At 35.4% G+C, this 20,805-nt stretch overlaps 1 protein-coding gene across 1 annotated transcript in view; it reads left to right on the top strand.

Moving 5' to 3' along the window:
* The window catches only part of DNAH5 (dynein axonemal heavy chain 5), a 160,875-nt gene that overhangs the window by 134,901 nt on the left and 5,169 nt on the right, over nucleotides 1-20,805 (top strand). The window contains exons 63-76 of the mRNA XM_075142467.1: nucleotides 921-1,237; nucleotides 2,426-2,581; nucleotides 3,003-3,185; nucleotides 8,017-8,260; nucleotides 9,347-9,461; nucleotides 9,932-10,122; nucleotides 11,424-11,545; nucleotides 12,409-12,558; nucleotides 12,958-13,203; nucleotides 14,802-15,021; nucleotides 15,688-15,893; nucleotides 16,711-16,914; nucleotides 17,521-17,736; nucleotides 20,356-20,568. Coding sequence (XP_074998568.1) covers nucleotides 921-1,237; nucleotides 2,426-2,581; nucleotides 3,003-3,185; nucleotides 8,017-8,260; nucleotides 9,347-9,461; nucleotides 9,932-10,122; nucleotides 11,424-11,545; nucleotides 12,409-12,558; nucleotides 12,958-13,203; nucleotides 14,802-15,021; nucleotides 15,688-15,893; nucleotides 16,711-16,914; nucleotides 17,521-17,736; nucleotides 20,356-20,568 — 2,783 coding nt within the window. The remainder of the gene's footprint in view (nucleotides 1-920; nucleotides 1,238-2,425; nucleotides 2,582-3,002; nucleotides 3,186-8,016; nucleotides 8,261-9,346; nucleotides 9,462-9,931; nucleotides 10,123-11,423; nucleotides 11,546-12,408; nucleotides 12,559-12,957; nucleotides 13,204-14,801; nucleotides 15,022-15,687; nucleotides 15,894-16,710; nucleotides 16,915-17,520; nucleotides 17,737-20,355; nucleotides 20,569-20,805) is intronic.

Below are 20,805 nucleotides of genomic sequence, written 5' to 3'. Positions count from 1 at the left end.
TCAAGTAAATGAAATTTATCTTGTCCTTTATTGTGGTCTGAAGTTTCTTCTCTGACTTTTGCCTTGAAATGCTGTAAAAAGCAGATATTGTTGTATAGGTTGTATTATAGTAGATAGGTGGTATTTTATTTGCTGGTGTAATATGCATATGTGTATTATTAACTAAAAATATAGAAAACCTTCCCCACAGACTCATCATGGTTTTTTTATAGATAACTTGAAAAAGTCTAAAAAATATTAGTACTCAGTATAAAAGTACAGTATCTTCTCCAGTTTGGAATCCTGCATTCTTACTTCAGAAGTACCAAAAAACCCCACTATGGTGTCATGAAACTTAGGGTGGCAATTTTGAAGCTGACCAGAAGATTAAAACTTGGCACGCTTAATACCTCCATAATGATGTCTGTTACAATTTTTTACTATTAGTAGTAATAATTGTAATTGATTTGTTGTTAATTAGTACTCATAAATAAAGGTTCTTTTCTCCCCCCAAAATATTGTTTAAGCCTGTTCTCATGATTCTGTAAGGAAATGATGGAATTGGAAGTTTACGAGTAAGTTTATTCTGCCATGTCCTGCTTGTGCAGGATCTGGTGTTTGGAATTGTGTGTGTGTGTGTGTGTGTGTGTGTGTGTGTGTGTGGGTTGGGTTGACCTTGGTTGGCTGCCAGATGCCCATCTCTTCATTCCTACAGTTGCATGGTAAGGATAAAGTAAACATGGCATCTACTGAAATGTAGCATTGTCTTGCTATGTAATGAGCCTTGGGAAAAACACTGATTTGTCTTCTTTATGGGTCAAAGTGTGTTCTTCAGTTACCAGCCAAACCATATAACAACTAGGGAATGAAGCAGCTCATTCATTAATAGAATTGGCAAAGCTGTAATGGTTTGTTTTCTTTTTTTCCTTTTTCTCTTTAAGGTGATGTACTCTTGGCTACAGCTTTTCTGTCCTATTCTGGTCCTTTTAACCAAGAGTTCCGCAGTCTGCTATTAAATGACTGGCAAAAGGAAATGAAAAGCCGGAAAATCCCCTTCAGTAACAACTTGAACCTCATAGAAATGTTGACTGATGCTCCAACTATCAATGAATGGAACCTGCAAGGATTACCAAATGATGACTTATCCATACAGAATGGAATCATTGTCACTAAAGCATCTCGTTATCCTTTATTAATTGATCCACAGGCACAGGGTAAAATTTGGATTAAAAATAAGGAAGGCAGAAATGAACTTCAGGTAATAGGAATGCTTATGCTTTCATAATTCCTAGAAACTCTTAGCTCACAAAACATTACAATTCAGTGATTCAAATAATAATTAGCAAATGCCTTTTCTATAAAATGCCTAGTCTGGATATAAAGGACATCTCAGATATATTTTGGTAGATTTGAGATTTGTCTAGATATGAAAATGTACATTTGAAGGTTAGTACCAGCGACTCGATTCGTTCAATGAATTTATTTTAATGAAACATAAACTGGAAAATAGGCTGGATGGGTAACGTCTGGTAAGGGCTGAAGCATATTCGCAGAATAGTATAATCATTAGGAAAAAAACCCAAATAAGTGATTATTACAAGTTCATATAAATGTTTAAAAATTAAGATGCACAGCATGATATTTTTATCATCTTTTAATCAGAAATTATTGATAATTTGTGTTGTCTTAGCATGGATGTCAGGTGCTAAATATTCTCCTTGCTTGCTGCAATTATAATTACACCAATAAACCAGCTTTTTAAAAAAATATCCCTGAAAAAGATAAAGAGGAGTTTGAAGAATGATCATAGAGTGGCTCAGAGTATTAGTAGGAAACTACTTTCATTCATGTTGATTGTTATCTCAGTGCAGAACCCTTTAATGGTTACCTAGCTAGTTATGTTAAAAAATGATTAGACTTTAACTATAGAGTTATAAACAAGCTAAACTGAATGTGTTTTGTGTACATGTTGAAAATTAATCACAATTATACCGAGGACTACTTTTTAAAGCAAAGACTGTTTGATGGTTTGTTCAGTATAACCCCCCCTAATTTTCAAGGGGGGGGAAAAAGGTGCCCTAATGTTGGATTGACTTGCTGCAGTTTGACTTGGGGATGTTATCCAAGATAAAATTGAAGGTGATAAAAAGTTCCTGTGAATTTCTGGTTTAGTTGCACTCATAGGATATAAAAACCTTAAGTGCTCAGTGTTGCTTTGCTTCTACTTTTGTAGTTGAAAAATAGAAGTTTGCATTCAATGAGATCTGAGAATATGGTACACCGATGCTACCTTTTCTTGTGGTCACAATCTTTGTTTTAATCCTAGTCTAACCATAGGATGTTTGTTTTTGTAAATAATTTAAATAAAATGAAATAAATATAAAACAAACAAAAAGCTTAGTAACTGGGCATAACATAATATGTAGGTCCATGATTGTACTTTTAGATCACTTCTTTGAATCACAAGTATTTTAGAAATCACTTAGAAGACAGCCTTTCTTTGGGAAGACCTCTTTTGATAGAAGATGTTGGAGAAGAGCTTGACCCAGCACTTGATAATATTTTGGAAAGAAATTTCATTAAAACAGGTTCAGCCAACAAGGTAAAAACAAAACAAATGAGCAAACAAGTGGAAACATCCCCCCCCTTGCCCTCGACAGAATAACTCCTAATAAGTATATGACTATAAAAGATTAAACTCATATAAATTTGGTTAATGCTAATACAAAAAAAAAAAAGTAGAGTTTAAGTTTAAGATCACAAATAGTTAATATATTTAACCTGTAGAGTTCCTTATCCCTTTGCTTATGACAATTTTAAAAAATTGAAATAATCTGTGAATGAGTAATTTTAAATGTTCCGTAGATATTCTCAACAAATTCTTTGCATCAGACGTATAATTTAAAGCTGGATTTTTACACCTTTGAACAGAAGAATGTAACCTTTGTTTCTACATGCAGTATCTGAAAGAGTGTGTACTTGTTCTTGATATCTCAAGACTTCTTTTTAATACTTTTCTTAAGGTGAAGGTGGGTGATAAGGAAGTACATGTTATGAATGGCTTCAGACTTTACATTACTACAAAACTGCCAAATCCAGGTTACTCTCCTGAAATTAGTGCTCGAACCTCCATCATTGACTTTACTGTGACCATGAAAGGTCTTGAAAATCAACTCTTAGGCAGAGTCATTCTCACAGAGAAACAGGTAAAAGAATTAGTTGTACCTTTTTCCTGGCTATACGTCTTGCATTTACCTGTAGAAGGTTTTCCTTTCGTTTTAATTTATTACTCTCTATTCCCACATGGCAGGGTAACTTTCTGGCTCTTTCTGTTGTGTTTGTTCTTAAGGTAACCTATTTATGATGGTTTAAAAGCTGGCACAGAAGAAATCGACTCATTCAAGTAGAAGTTTCTATTTGTTTTTATTGTCTCAACTGCACCATATTCACCTTATTTTTCCTGCCTCGATGAGTTATAACCTCATGAGAATGGCCTGTGAAAAGGAAAAGGCCCTGGAATGTTCTTCTGTCTACACAGTGTGGAGCTCATGGCAACATAACCTGGTGCAAAGGACTCAGACTTAGTTACTTCCTTGCTCCTAAATAGACTAACTACCTATTTTGACATTGTAGATTTATTAGTTGAGGAAGTCCAAGTTCAGGATGACAATCCCAGTAAAAGGACACCAGCAGTTCTGGAGGGAGGCTGGTTGGTATAGAATCATAGAATAGTTTGGGTTGGAATGGACCTTTAAAGGTCATCTAGTCCAACCCCCCTGCAATGAGCAGAGGCATCTTCAACTAGATAGGTGAATAAGAAAGAATCTTTTGAATTATGGGACACCTAATCCCTGTTACAAGGTCAGGCAATGTTGAAGTCAAATGAGATACTATGCATCTATGACTGTGTATTTACTAAGATTTTGGCAATAGTTCCAGTTTACCTTCACTAGAGAGGAATGTGTTTGTTCCCTTATTGTGGCGTCTGTTGAGGTCCTCCTGTCCTCCTCCCGCACCTCCCCCAATGTAAGACATTCCTCCTTAATGGCCTCAGTCATCTTGTTAAGTAGTTGCATTTCATTCCTGCTCAGTCCATGGAGCTCATGAGAGAAATCGTAGTCATTCCATGAAGGCTTATATTTTGTCAGACAGCTTCATTGCACCATCAGCTTCGCTTCAACCAGTGACAGCTTGTCAACCCACTACGTAATGGAATTATCACTGTCTGTCTGAAACACGCTGTGATTCACAAAGCCTTATGCCAAACTTCACTTCTGGGCCCTGCAATACAGTACATTCCTCAAGATGACAGCCATTTTATCAGCAAATTCCTCTAGTCATCGCAGTTGCTGTATGCCTGCTTGGAGGACACAGAAAAGATAGGAGCTTAATTTTTCTCAGAGGTGCAAAGCAATAGACTGAGAAGTAATGGACTCAAGTTGGAAATTCTGATTAGATATTAGGAAAAAAATAATTACATTGAGAGTCATCAAAAACAGGAACAGATTACCCAGGGATGTTGTGGAATCTCCATTCTTGGGGGTGTTCAAGACTCAACTGGACATGGCCCTGAGCAACTGACCTATTTAGACCTGCTTTGAGCAGGGGGTTGGACTAGTTCATTTTTGGAGGTCTCTTCCAGACTAAAATTATTCTACTATTCTATGGTGTCTTTGCCACTAACTGGGAATGTCTAATGGGTGGACATGCTGTGCTCTCTGGACCAGCTTCTCAGAGTGGTATACTCACTACTGCTTTGTTTGCAACCATCTGGGAGTAGTTTTTCCAGATAAATGACAAGTGGACCACTTGACAGGCAGGGGGATGTTCATAGGATATACTTACCACTTTTCAGTTTGCTTGGCCTCTGTTTTTGCATCCTGTGGTTCAAGGTTTCCTGAAGAGTCAATTCAGACATATCCCACTGTCTAAAAACTTCTTTTCCTATGATGACTAATTATGCATCTTTGGGAATTTGGGTATTTCCCTCTGAAGTGTCTGGATTCTTGCTACCCTCTTGTAGCCTTTGGTAGGGAGGTGGTGGAATTATTTAACCGTGAGACAGTTTGCCAAATGATTTGAGCAGTATGACTGCTTGGTGATATCCAGTGTTAGAATGTATGTGTGGAACTTCTGCCCCAAAAAGAGAAGAGATGATTTATCTGAAGTTAGTGTTCTTCAAGGTTTGTATGTACATTTATATCCTTCTTGCCATTCTACTGTCTCTAATGTGATTCTGCACTTAGGAGATTTAGACATGCAGCGAGCAAAATGAGGGTTTACAGCACATCATTTAAAGATTCTGCAAAGTCTGACTTTCCGTGTTGTCTGGTATGCCCATTGGTAGAATCTGTGTGGCATCTCAAAGAATCGATTGATTACTGATAAGAATACTGGTACTGATTTCTTCATTACCACCAGAATGTTTAATCAATTTGCAAGATGTAAGCTAAACATAAGAAGGTCAAAGGGTAGCTGGTATATCTGTATAAATTTAATTCTACTCTATTTCTTGGAACAATTGGATTTAAGAGACTTGATATATGTCTGAATGTAGTATAACACCGTTTTAATGATATGATTGTTTTGATATATTGGCTGTTATGTAATTTGACAAAAAACTTGTTTATTTAGTGTTGTAGAAATAGATATGTCAGATTAGTAGTGGAGTTATACAAGAACTCTTTATGGCTTTTTCAATTTTCACATTCATATTTCAAGATTTGTGGTAAAAAAGGCTCAAATTTTGTAAGGAACAGTTGATGCAAATTCTTGCACTTGTGAATCATTTTGTTACAGAATGATATAAGCTATGTAGCAGCTTTTATATTTTATGAATATTAACAAGATCTAGCATTCTTTGGTACAGCCTGTAAAATGATGTCAGCTTGTGAAAGCAATTCCATAAAGCTGGATTTGAAATAGCATCTTTGGTGCAAGTTCCTTGCATTTATGTATATGGGAACTTAGCTTAGTTTTTTTGCATCCTTGATGTTATGACTGGAAATTTTTGAAGACACACAGAAAAGTTTCAACTGCGTACTCTTCTTGATCTGCAAAAAGTATTTTAAAAGCTTAATAGATGGATTTTTCACTAAGATTTTCATCTAAGGTTACTTCACTTGCTTTAGTTTGGGCATTCTGTTTCCAACTTGTTTGTCAGGCTCTTCTTGTGAGGAAGACTTAGCTTTCAGTTTTCTAAATGCATTGCATTCTAAAATATGTTTAACCTTTTAAATTGAACTCAGCAAAACATGAAATTTAATTTGGCTCAAAATGATTTCTCAGCATGATAATTATTATATTTAATTGGATGCTAACATTCTTTTAATGCTATACTTCTAAAAATTGTTTCTGCTTCATCAAACTTGCATAATGCTTGTCTTGCTTCATAATTGCTACCTGCTTTTCTTAGTTCCATTAGGCATCAGTTGATTAAAATGGAGTTAACTGTGGTTTTCTTGTCTTTTTTTCATCAGTTTTTGTTGAAATCTTTTGAATCTGTATACACATCATCTAAGTTTTGTGACATTTACATTATTCTATGACAACAGTCCCAATAAATCTTTTCTACCTGATGATGATGATGTTTCAATATACCTTTTGTACAATGGCAGGAAAAGAACCTAAATCTGATAATGAGATGAAGATGATTTTTTTTAAATTTCCTTTTTAAGATAAAAGGACTTTACAAGAACTAATGCTTAAATACTTAAGAATGTTAGCAGAATGTAGGAGTGACAAAACCACAAGTTTAGAATGTGGGAAAACAAAAAAAAAATTTCAAAACTTGTAACAGTGCTGCAAATCTGTATAAATGAAGGCTACTCAAATGGGGGAGTAAAACCTTTCCTTAAGCCTTGCTGAGGTCTCAGGTTCATAATGCCTCTAGTGCTATATGAGAGATCGTGTATTTCTTAGTGTTGTCCCTGTTTCTTTGGAACAGTAGCAGCCTGTCTGCAGTGCTGAAGTGGACTTGGCAAGAGTGGAGTGAACACAGAACTTCCAACTTTGGAAAGACATTGTTAAAACTATCCACCAGACCTTTGTAAACAGTGAAGGAGGACTTCTGTAGGCATAGCTAATATTTCTACCAACTAGCTCACTTATTGTTGATTCATGAGATTCATATTATCCTTATCTTATGAAACACTCATAACCCTTCCTCTCCCTTCTTCTGTCTTTTTACTTCACTGTATTGAAACATTTTGTATTGTTTCAATGGAGTACTTTTATCTTTGAGGGATTCGTTTGTAATAAGTGTTTAAAGTTTAATTTTAAGAGTAGTGTGAGAATGAATTGAAAGGCCTTTTATCTCTGACGAACATATTTTTCTAGATATTTTAAACAGGTTTTTTTTTTTAATGTAAAGCTATTAATCAACAAGTATTCATCTTTTATATATGACCACTAGAAAACAAAGTAAGTATATAAACCACCCAGCTTGTATTACTAAAAGTAATCAACTAAATACTTCTAGTGAAGCAACTCAGTTTGAGTTCTACGTGCTCTCTTTTCTTAATCAATGAAGTATTTTAGTGAGAGACTGAAGTTATCCCTGTTTGATGGAGGAGTATTTTTAGATGCACTTCTTGAAATATTTGATGCTTGATTCATTGACTAAGGATGCTCATTATTACTGAGACTATATTTTCAATATGGTGATTGGGAAACAGGGCATAAATGAGGATAGCGTTAGATGGAGTGAAATAAAATTCTGTGCCTGGAAAGGTGCACTTGTCTTGGTGAAGAAAACCAATTACTATTCTGAACTTCTAATTCTATTAGGCCATGATATGAGCATGCTCCATAGTATTTGTTGAAACGATTTGTTAATGCATCCTTATATAGCAGGTTCAGGTCTGGCAGTAGACCTGCTGTCAGAAATACCACTGGAATTATTTCTCCAATTAGTGCATTTACTCTTGACCTACACTGTTTTAGCAGGATCAGTACTTTTAAAACTAAATAACTTGGTTTATTTTTTTTTTATTTTTGATTACTCTGATTTCCAAATATTACCGTGTATTCCAACAGGAATTAGAGAAAGAAAGAACAGATCTTATTGAAGATGTGACTATGAACAAAAGGAGGATTAAAGACCTAGAAGATAACCTTTTGTTCCGACTTACAAGCACTAAGGGTTCTCTGGCAGATGATGAGAGTCTAATAATTGTATTGAGTAACACTAAGAAGACTGCTGAGGAGGTAACACAGAAACTGCAAACTTCTGCTGAAACTGAAGTACAGATCAACTCAGCCCGTGAAGAGTACAGACCTGGTGAGTGAAGGTAGTGATGAAAGACAAATGACTGTAGCGTATGATTAAAACAGCAATACTTAGAGTCAGAGAAATGGTAGGATGAGATCAGGAAGACCATAATGAGTGGGAAGGATCTGTGTTTTCCTGTAAGTAAAATGTATCTAGGAAATGTCATATTGAGCTATGGTGGAAAAATAGTCAATGTCATGCTCCATGTGGAATTTATAAAATGGAGTGATCTGTTCTTTCCCTAGAGTTCCCATTGCTCTATATACAAATGTACCTGTCCATCTAGTCTACTGGGTAAGAAACTTGTGAGGGCTTGATTGTTCTCACTTAGCTGTTAAAATGTTGACACTTTTTATGGACTGTCAATGAGACCAGTCATTATGGTGTTTAGGTAACTGTATTTTTGAGTTCAACGTGACGTTCTTTTAGGGGGCCAGTATAATCGTAAATGCTTTTTGTATCTGTTTGGATGAATATTTTGTTTATCCTGTCATAGATCCTTAAGTTATTATAGCCAGCACATTTAATCAGTCTTTTGGCTTTTAACTGACAGGTGAAAATGTGAAAAAAAATGCTGTCTGGAATTAAGTGTTATATCTGCATTTTAGGAAAGGCATTTTAGTTAGTGTACCAGAAATCATTGCAGATTTTGTAAAACCTTTGTATTTAAAACTAAATGACTGCTGAAAGTAAGTTAAATCAGTGCTGGGTAAATTGAATAAACATATGACTCCTGTAAAAGTCTGTAAAGAGAAATTTGTTTGGATACTCAAACAGTACTTCAAACCATCTTACTTTTTATAATGTTCTAATGATGATCTGAATATTGCAGTATATCATCCAGATGCTCTCCAAATATGCTCATATTTGCAAACTGGACTTTACACAGTATACATTAATAACAGAAAAGATTTTCATTTTTTGCTGATGTATAAATGAGGATTAAATTAACACTTTAATTATTTTTCTGGCCAGTAAAGAATGAAGTAACTCAAGGATCTTCAGTTAGCATTAGTGTTAAACTCACTGTACTTGTTGTAGAGAGTTAAAGTTTTCTGGTCTACTTTGAACACCGTCTTGTTTCCTGTCCTTCAGTTGCAACTCGAGGTAGCATCTTATACTTCCTTATTACTGAGATGAGCATGGTCAATGTGATGTATCAGACTTCGCTTTGGCAATTTTTGGGGCTTTTTGACCGCTCCCTAGCCAGGTAATTTAGCTAACAATAAGTATCATTTGTATTTACCCAGTCCTGGAGGTGGTTGTAGTACAGAAAAGATTTGTTGTAAACTAATGTCAGAAAGGAGAGTGTTGCTCATTACAATCTTGACGGGAATTGTCAGTTTAAATACCCATAAGCCTTTGTCTGTTAGTTACCAAGGCAAAGAACCTTCAAATGTATTTACAGTCCTTAAAAATTAGGCATTAGGTAATAAAAACCATTATACTGTGTTGATTTTCAGCTATACAGAAAGGCTTGATTAGAAAGGGGGTTTTTTTGTTGCTCCTTCAATCTGAAAGTTTGTTAGCCTGCTGTCTGGTATTCTGTGTTTGTGATCTATTATTTTTTCATGTTTTGAAAGTTCTGACTATGTCTTTTTGTCTTTACATAGTATTCCCTTTAAAGGGAATAAAGCCCTATGCAAATCGTCATTCAACTGCAGACCTTTCTTCCAACAGGTCTACCAAGAGCCCTATAACTAGCAAGAGGATTACTAATATTATTGAACATATGACATATGAAGTGTTCAAATATGCTGCCCGAGGATTCTATGAGGAGCACAAATTTCTTTTCACGTTATTACTTGCGTTGAAGATTGATATACAAAGAAACAGAGTGAAGCATGAAGAATTTCTGACTCTTGTTAAAGGTTGGAACTGCGGAACAATTTTAAGTAGAGCACATATATGATTGTAAAAAATTTGTGAGCTGTAGTTATATCTCCTGGCCAACCTACTGCTTCCTTTTGCACATGAGAAGCCAGTCAATTGAAAGAATACAGGCTTATCATTCTGTTCTAGTGACAGACAACATTGTATGGTAGTTCTAATTTATAGCAGCACACTGAATATTGATAAATATAGCTTTGAGAATAGTGAGAATTTAAAAGGAGAATTGTTAAATATCCTTTCAATTGATGTTTATATCTACTGCTCAAATACCACCAGGTATGTGTTTGACTTAGAAAAATTATTATTATACTAAACATCTTTTAGTTTAATTGGTAACTGCAGGAGGACGAGCAAGCAAATAGGAACAGAAAGTGATGCTAACAGTTTAAAAGAATATCACATTCTCAGCTGAATGTGACAAGTTCATGCCTTTAGTCTTAACTGCATGCAAGCACTGTGTATCTTCACTTAAAAACTTGGAGTAATTTTGTATTGCCTTTCCAAGATACTTAATTTTCCAGGCAACATTTATTTATGGATTATAACAGTTAATTTTTTCTTGTTGAATCTTCAGAATATCTTTTCCCAACAAGCATTTGTTTCCAGGCACATGCACAAAGAAATAGTAAATCCTCAAAAGAGGAACTGGTTAACAAGGATTAAATTTAAAGTACATCATAAAAGAAAATTAATATACACTAACCAAACTACAAACTCTGTTTCACCAAAGATGGTGTGACTTTGTAAGGTAGAAAAACCCTGTAACCCCATGATTAAAAATCTGGATTCTTGTAGCTTGAGTTTTCTTTTTATTTTGTGTTTGCTTTCTTTTAGCTACAGTTGAATTCCAAGGAAGGCAAGTGTACATATTGGCAAAGTTATTACATTATCTACAACAACAAAAAATCAAAGAAAAAAACATTGAAATTAAGCTTCTTCAGTTTTTTCTCCATAAACTCAAGCTTACTCTTTTACAGTAAAAAATAGATTTAGTTTGTAATGGGAAGCTGTTATGGATTTAAAAAAAATTATGTTTTAAAGTAGGATGAAGAATAACATTTGAAAATAAAGTTTGCATGTTACCTAATTCAGAAATTTCTTTATGACCATCTTTTGTTATTAAGTAGTCTTTCTCCAGACTGGGAAGACTTAGTCATGTGAAATAGTCTTGCAGTATCTAGTTTACATTTTCCAAATGGTTTGTTTTGTTTTTTTTTTTTTTTTGTCTTTTGGGTGTCCCCAACAATTCTAATTATAACTAATTCCTAATTTCTTGCAGGTGGTGCTTCCCTAGACCTTAAAGCTTGTCCTCCTAAGCCGGCTAAATGGATTCTGGATATGACTTGGCTGAACTTGGTGGAGCTTAGTAAGCTTAAACAATTTGCAGATATTCTTGATCAAGTAAGTAAGAGCTTTTTAAAAGGACTTTCTTGTTTGACAGTGATCGTCTGGTAGTGATCAAGGTGTGTGGTGTGAAACTGGCTTATTTTGTAGAACAGAATGAAACTGACAGCAGATAGCCACAGTTGTGGCCCCGGCTCCTTAGCAACCTCTATTGATAAAAAGACTTAAAGCCAGGAAAATAAGAAGAAAGTAGAATGTTTCACACCCTATATAATTATAATACTTTCAGATTGGGATACAATTTGCTATTATCCAATTCACGTAATACAACTTTAATCTTCTTCCGGGTGTTAGACTTCCTTGCATTCCTGTTGTGCTTTTTTACACCATGTTTTATGATGCTTGTTCCAATATTTCTCTGATTACATTGAGTAAGAGTTAGGGAAAGAGTGTTCAGTAAATTTAACACTTGTGTGAATAGTCTTAATGGACACTAAGTGTATGGTAGCTAATGGAGTAAGTAAATAGCATTTGGTATATGTGAAGAGTACCTTCTGTACAGTCATGTGGGGAGCTGATATGTACCTGGTGCTCTCAAAGCTATGTCTGAGCTTAGCTATCTGTGTTCTGATCTTGCTATGCCATTATATCATTAATGGAAAATACTGAGTAGTAGCTCATTTTTTCAGATTGTGAATACTTAAGGGCATTGTTGCATTCTACAATTTTGTACTTAAAATCTGGAAGCTTATCCTCTCTTTTTTAAATAATCTTACTAAATCTGTGTACTAACATTGCTAAACAAATGCTGTGTGTGGATTACATGTCTCTGACCCTCATAAAAAGTTTGTGACCTAGTGGCAGTAGAAATGTGACTTGTCTGTTTAGTGAGATTTACTCCTTTGATGGTATAACTGCAGATTTCCAGAGCAGAGAAACAGTGGAAAATCTGGTTTGACAGTGAGAATCCTGAAGAAGAACTGGTTCCTAGTGGCTACGGTCAATCCCTGGACTGCTTCAGACATCTTCTTCTTATCAGATCTTGGTGTCCTGACAGGACCATAGCTCAGGTACATTTATGTAGCCAATGTAGTCTATTTAGGTGTCATTAGAATAATAGTTACAGGATTGCAGTTCAGTACTTTTTTTTTTTTAATGCTAAACTCCTTTTTGTAATGGACCTTTACATTGCATTTTCTGAAATTCTTTTCAAACAATTTATGTATTTTTTACAAGGGCAGTGTGAGCAAAATTAAAAGTTTTAACTGGTATTATAAGGCTGTAAGAAATAACACCTTCAAAGACCGTCTATGTTAACATGTAAAAATAAATTTGTTGCATATTTGTATTTCTGATATAAATTTATAGCACCCTTTGTTCTTCAGTTTATTTATCGGTTGTATTTACACTGGGAAGAAAACAGTATTAAATGATTACGTCACAGGTTAAATTTACCCTTTTTAATATAGGCAAGAAAATACATCATTGACACTATGGGGGACAAATACGCAGAGGGAGTCATCTTGGACTTGGAGAAGACATGGGAAGAGTCAGATCCACGTACTCCTCTCATGTGCTTTCTTTCCATGGGCTCTGATCCTACGGACTCAATTATTGCTTTGGGAAAAAGACTGAAGACAGAGACACGTTATGTTTCCATGGGCCAGGGGCAAGAAATCCATGCTCGTAAACTTCTACAGCAGACAATGGCTCATGTAAGAGACAAAAATCTGAATGTTTTTTGTATTTGTATTAAACACTTAGAAATTAAAATCCTGTCATGAAATAAAATTGTTTGGTGGGTAGTTAGTGCTGATGCAAGAACATATATTTATGTGTATAAATAAGTGTCCTAAGCAATAGAACTGTCTTTTCACAGTCATTTAATTGGCTGTAACAAACTTTTTGATGCTGTGCAGACATCAGTGTTTTTCATATTAAACGGAGTTTTTGTTGTAGATTGTTGACTGATGAACATACCTGAATTGATTGTGTGGAATGCATGAATATTAAATATTCTTCAGCAAGCATTTCACAACAGTTTTTCAGTTTTGTATTTTTAGTAATACAAACATATTTTGTTAAATGAAGAAGATTAATTCCAAATATACTACTGATAGTTACATAACCTTGAGAAAAACAAGGCTGTATAGCAAAATATTTTGTATTGTTGTAGTCTGGATTTTGAATTGGGATGGACAATCTGATAGCACAGGCATTTTACAAGTGAAATATGGAAGAATTAAAGAATAAAATTTACTGCATGAGACAGAAAAGCTGAGATGTTCCAATTTAGCATGCTTTCCCCATCAAGTTGTAGTATTCTATGCCTGCTGATGTGAACAGATTAAACTTCTTGCGCTCCTGTGTTATGAGCTTCTTCCCTGTCTGTATAACCAGTTTTCCTCTGACTTTTGCCTCAGATTCTCATTTGACAACTTCACATTAATAGCTAATTAACAGATCAGATGAGAAGAAACTCATTGAAAAGATAAGGAAGAAGAGCTCCTTTTTGTTTAGTTAAGAGAAATGCAGTTACTTTCCCTCACTGTCTCACATAACCTCTTAATGAAGAGGTATGTGAGATGTGTATATGAAGTATGGTAATTCATATGAGAAAGCTTGATATCTATTGATTGATGGCAATAGATTAATTAAGTATGTATATTGTTTTTTTTCCAAGCCTGTGACCCTTGTGAGGAACAAGGTTTAGCAGCTTGCTCTGTGGAGCTACTTCTGAGTTCCCTTATTATCAGCGACATTCTGATCAATGAAAGCATGGGTTCACCTAGAAAGTCAAGATTTATCAGTGTTTATCAGCACTATAGTAATGTCCAGATATGTTTTAAACATACTGAAATGGAAAAGTTAGGACTACCAGAGAAGACCAGATTGGACAAGTAAGGACCACTTACTTTAGATGTGGTTTAGATGATAAAACCAAACAAGCGAACAATGCCCCCAGAAGGAACATCCCACAGCTTACCTCACATGAGCTTTTTCTTGGAGAAAAAATATTTTGTTAATTGCATGTGTACCATTACTATGGCTACTGGTCTCTGTTTGTACATGAAATGGACACGAAAACAAATGATTAAGGCCTTGGTTTTGATTTGGTGAGCCAGTGGTGCAAAATTGACTGTGGAGGATTTCTTCCTTTAACAGCTCTCATAAGCACTTAAACATGCTATATTTTGCTATAGCTTAGTTGTGTTGGCTTTGTTCCTAACCTACAGCATAAACAAAGAGTGATTTTAGTGATTTCAGTTTGTAAACAATGTTGATAACTTTATATTCTGTTGTTTTAAACTAGGGAGGTTGGGCACTTCTGCAAAACTGTCACCTTGGACTTAGCTTTTTGGATGAGTTGATGGACACTGTAATAGAGACAGAGACTGTCCATGAAAGCTTTCGACTGTGGATGACCACCGAAATTCACAAACAGTTCCCCATCACCCTTCTTCAAATGTCTATTAAGTTTACCAATGAACCACCACAAGGGCTCAGAGCTGGGCTAAAGAGAACATATAGTGGTAAGCGCTAGAGTGATAATGATTTAAAGTCAAATTTTGCTCATTTTTGGACTCTCTGGTGTTACCGTGTTGTCACATTGTAGCCACTGATAGCAGGTATAAGCTAATATGAGGAGCTGATCACAACGATGCTGGGATGTATCTTGATCCTTGGTTTGAGCTAGAAGTTGTGAAAATTAAAAGGAAGAGAAGATCTGCTGAAGTTCTGTTGCCAGAACTAATTGGACAGCAAAACAGGGCATGCTTTTTCTTTTCTCAAATGTTGGCTTCTAATACCTCCGTTCAAAGTGTTTGAATTTTTAATCTTCTTGTGTCTTTTTGCAGAAAAGCGACATGTTAATCTTTGTTGGCTATTAAGTGCTCCTTACATTGCATAAAATAAAGGTCTGTAGTCAAAGAGTCTGTACAGAAAGCAACTTAATGTGAATTCAGCTAAAAGTAAATTGTGGTTTGTTTTTTTTTTTTCCTGAAGTTTAGTCTTTTAATTTCAGCAACTTAATAACATGCTATAAACTGTCTCCAGCATAGAACACTTTGTAGGACAATAATTTTGGGTGAGGCAGAGAGCCAACAGAATCTCTAGGAGTGATGTTTTAGTACTGATTTGAAGTGGTTTTGAAAAATAATATTATTGTGTTTCTTATAAAGCTCTCTTACAATCAATAGGTGTCAGCCAGGATTTACTAGATGTCAGTGACATGGTACAATGGAAACCAATGTTGTATGCTGTAGCCTTTCTACACTCCACTGTTCAAGAAAGACGCAAGTTTGGATCTCTGGGTTGGAATATACCCTATGAGTTTAATCAAGCTGATTTCAATGCTACTGTGCAGTTCATTCAAAACCACTTGGATGGCATGAATGCTAAGAAGGTAATTAATGTTTTTGTGCGGAAGGTGGATCAGGGTGATGGATCTTTCTAGTAGTGGAATATATACACATGGTTCCCAATAACTGAAACACAAACATGATTTTGAATTATTCTTTTGTTTCTTTCCACAAACATTCAACATTCCAAGTATATATGTCTGTAGAGCAGCAGGCTCAAGTTAGATTTTTAATCCTGTGCACGTTAAATTTCTGTATTAATCTGTACGTTAAAAAAAAAAAAACAACTCTCCCAGCCGTCTCCCCCAAAAACTCCAGAAATATAAACTTTAGAAGTATAGACCTCTTTTCAATGCTAATTAAGCCAGATAGTTAAAAATGGACCACTGTATTTTAAATATTTTTTTGTTTAAATAAATTTTGAGTAAAAATAATAAGATTTGGCTCCTCCAACTTATCTTGGCAGCATAAAGAAATGGAAAGTTGCTTTAAATGACTATGTAAGAATTCCTCTTACATTCCTCACTTTCATATGGTCAGTTGTCATATAGAGGTCTGTGGCAGATCACTTTGCGATTGGCATTTTAAGTGAAGTTGAAAGCGTGATTGGAATGTAGCTGTATTGCTCTTGCCCAAATGCCGGAATAGCCTCTTGAATTAGTTGTCAATGAATTCTATTTTGAGAAATCCTTGAAGATGTTCTGGGAATGCAGGATTATAGGAAAAAAGAGTAGTAAGAAAATAACTTTCTTCCAAAAGGGACAGAGATGCAGGACTTGGTATATCAGCTGTTCTTACTAAGGGAGATGTAACTAGTGAGAAAAGGATTAGCTAAAATCAGTGCTTTCTGCTTGGTTTTAGGGGATCTCCTGGAGTACTATTTGTTACATGATAGGTGAGATCCAGTATGGTGGCCGTGTGACAGATGACTATGACAAAAGACTCATGAACACCTTTGTAAAGGTTTGGTTCAGTGAAAATACATTCAGTCAGGAATTCAGCTTCTACAAGGGATACAGCATACCCAAATGTACTATGGTGGATCAATACCTTCAGTACATACAGGTTGGTAAATGGAAGCTTTTCAACACAAAAAAACCCAATTCACTTTTTCTCACAAGTTCCTGAGTCCCTATATTTTGTCTTTTCTTCTGAGTACCTGTATTTTGTCTTTTTTTCACAGAGTCTTTATTGCTTTCTAATAGTCTGCATATTTATTAGTGACAACCAATTGTTGTCATCAATGTTATCATCATTGTCATGACAGTAACCTTTTCTTTTTCACGTGATTTGCTTGAGGGACATACCTGAAGGCATACAGTTATTAAAGAGGGCATAGAATGGAGCCTAGACATTGGGTACAACCTCACAGAAATAAAAGATGTAGTTATATGAAAGTACAAGCTGACTCTTAAAATAGTATATAGAGGTTAAAAGTGAATTTGTTGTTAACCTTGGTGTGATTTGGGCTATGACATGACAAATAGATCACAGCAAGTTATTTGCCCTAAGATTTTTTGATCTAGCCTCTTCCTTTACAATGTAGGGGAGGGTCTTTTGTGTTCGTTATTTTGTTTTGTGGGGTTTTTTTTGTTGTTGTTGGTTTTTTTTTTTAATAATTAGCTTATAAACTCATCTCCAGTTGTGCTCTTTTTATATTTTACTATGTAGAATCTTCCTGCTTACGACACACCGGAGGTGTTTGGTTTGCACCCTAATGCAGATATCACTTACCAAAGTAAACTTTCCAAAGATGTATTGGACATCATCCTCAGTATTCAGCCTAAAGATAGCTCTGGTGGAGGAGGTGAAACCCGAGAGGCAGTTGTAGCCAGACTGGCTGATGATATGCTGGAAAAGCTTCCTGCTGATTATGTACCATTTGAAGTGAGTTAATGAAATGCTGTCAGAAACATTTGCTCCATCTTGCTTTGTGTGGATAAAACCAAAAAGAGTAATAATGTTAATTTTCTAAAACCATGTCTGAATGCATTCATGCAGGCAATACTTCAAAAACATGTTTTAAAGAAGTCTGACCAGACCCTTAACATTTAAAATGAAGTCACTAAATGTGCACTGAAGTGCTTTTGTAAGAGCTTTTTCAAAATATTAAACCACTTAATGCTTAAATTATCATTTGCACTATGGGGGTGGTAGGATCATCAGTTTTTAAGCTAAGCTTGTTGACACTGTAGAGAACTGAGGTGGTGTTGAAGTGTATTCGTGCTTCTAAAAGTATTACAGCTTTAACATATGTATTACTTTGGGATTCAGCTTACATCCTGAAGATATTTTTAGGTTGCTTTCTTCTTCAGTGAAGTGAATGCTGAAAAGCTTGTCAAGTGATAGCTTTCATTGATGGAAGCCTAGTGTTAGTATCTCAGGATCCATATTAACACATAATAGCCCATGTAATTATATTTGTAATGGATACCTGCTGCCTTGCAGCCATTTCTTCTCTGAAATAGCAGCTTTCCTTCTGTTTATGTGGAAGATGGAATGTCTCTCAAGGTCAGGGAGTTTTCTTACAGTTAGAAAACATTTACTGATGACTAGATACATGGACACTCCAATTGACTGTATTCTGTGTCCCCATCCTGGAGACTACAGTTTAATTGAGTGTTTGGACAATTTGTGTTGTTTCTGGGTCTTTCCATAGTTCTTAGTGCTCCTTTAGAGCCCCAGAATTTTAGGATGCTGACATTATAGTTCTTCCCAGGTGAGGCTGATTATGAACTTCAAATAAATGAGAGGAAAATGCTTGTAAAATAGTTAAGGTACCTATATTTCCTGTATCAGGGGATGCTGAACTTTTGGGTTTCACTATATTTGCGAAAGCTTAAAAGCAATTAAGATTGGTTATGTCAGTAATAAAACATTTACAACACTTTTGTTATGAAATGGGTGTGAATCACCCCAATGCGTCATCAGAAAAAAGTTCACACCTATGTTTGTGCTTTAGCAGACTCCCAAAGCAGCCACCTGCTCATCTAGGCAATAAGATGTTTTATTAATTAGATAATTTGCCTGCCATCTCCTTCTTGAGGGGAGTGAAATCTCTTATCCTTAGTCTTCTGCCATTTTACTTACTCTTTAATGGAAGTTAGCATGAGGACCTGATTCAAGGCTGGGAGGCTTATGGCTGCCAATACTCTCCTGTCAGGATGCTGAGCTATGAGAAGGACCAAGGAGACTTGTACAATCTAACGCCCTCTTTTCCGTTTTTACACAGTAGTAAGTTTCCCTTATGTGTGGTATGTTCATGAGTATAGACTCTCTTCAGGTACCCATGTCTTACATCTGTTGTTTTATGTTTTCTGTAGCCCATTTTGTATTACATAATCTTCCCTCAAATGGCATAATTATGATAATGTATTTTATCTGAACAGATGAGTTAACATATCTGAATTTGGAATACCAATTATCTAGCAGTCTTCTAAAAGTTTGCACTTGCTGAAGTTTCTGACCGACTGTCTTTCTAGAAGCCTGAGCTTTGTGACTTTCCAAAAGGCTGAACCAGATGTCTAGGATCTGCAAAGGACTACAATCTGTTGAGTTTCTCAGAAGGGTACTGCTTTAGTGATGGGCTAAATCTCCTGGTAGTTATTAGTCCAACTCTCTTCAAATTCTGCTTGACATCTCCAGGAATGGATATGTGGCTTAATAAAGGCATATATTATATAGTGTCATTGTATAGGTACAGTAAGCCCTGTTAAGTTTACAAGAGCTCTTTTTGGGCAGATCAGCTCTGTTCAGAAATGACAAATGGAAATTTAGTTTGTATTAATAAAAGTGAATGTGGAGCGCTAAACTTCTTCACATGATGAAAACTATTTTAATTCCTTTTTGTGTAGCAAAATACTGATAAACTTAGAAAGGTTATGCATATTACTAAGAACAGGGCTGTTACCCTGTATAGGATTCAATACATGGTCTATATAATTTTTTCACCTATCTCCCAATAGGAGATGTTGACTACAAAATTTCTAGTTACGTCCATAAAGTTGTTGTTAATTTATTAACTTTACACTTGTGATTAAAAATATATCAGCAAGTTTTATTAGAATACAAGACTACCTGACATTGTGATAGTTCCCAGGCACTGCTGATAAATAGCACTACTATGCTGAGGCAAAGTGGCTGGGGCAATCACTCTTGGTTGGTTTGTGCAAAGTAAACCTTGGGAACTGTCTGTTGGAATTAAAGCTGAAATCCTTGAAATGGGGTATGGCCTACATGCTGTTTAAATGACATTAGCTTGTAGATTGATATACAGACTAAGTCATGAGTTAGGCTAAAAACATAGCCCGTTTCAGCATCATCGATTTCTCTTGGAACAAATCCTGTATTTCTGTCTTGCAGAGGATTCAAGGAAGATGTCAAACTGACCATTTAACTTCCTAAATAAAAATATTATGTCTTAAAAATTATATTGGGGCCTAACCTTGACATAAAGCCAACTTTGTTTTTTATTTCTGTTGAAGGATCTTTGTTTTCTATGTACAGGTAAAAGAGAAACTAAAGAACATGGGACCTTTTCAGCCTATGAACATATTTTTGCGACAGGAGATCGAACAAATGCAGAGAGTTATTTCCTTAGTGAGAAGCACTCTGACTGATCTAAAACTTGCCATTGATGGGACAATTGTTATGAGTGAAAATCTGAGGGACGCTTTAGACTGCATGTATGATGGAAGGATTCCTGCTAGCTGGAAAAAAGTAGGTGTACATTGTACATCACTTGTTTTGTAAGGAAAAGAAATATTATTTCTGTAGAGCTAGGTTAAACTGCTAGACATACAGTAAATACTTTTTTCAAACACAAGTGTTAACTGGGACTGTGCAACTGCTGGAGTAGATTTTGGGCTACAATAAACACAGTCAAACAAGCCCTCTTTCATTTATAAAAATAGAAATGAATGTGAGAGATGCAGGTATTTCCCATTTTAACAGCCT

Source organism: Calonectris borealis, chromosome 2 (assembly GCF_964195595.1).
Source record: "Calonectris borealis chromosome 2, bCalBor7.hap1.2, whole genome shotgun sequence".
In the NCBI taxonomy this organism is placed as follows: Eukaryota; Metazoa; Chordata; class Aves; order Procellariiformes; family Procellariidae; genus Calonectris; species Calonectris borealis.
The sequence above is the reverse complement of the archived record's forward strand: the minus strand, read 5'-3'. Positions and strand labels throughout refer to the sequence as shown.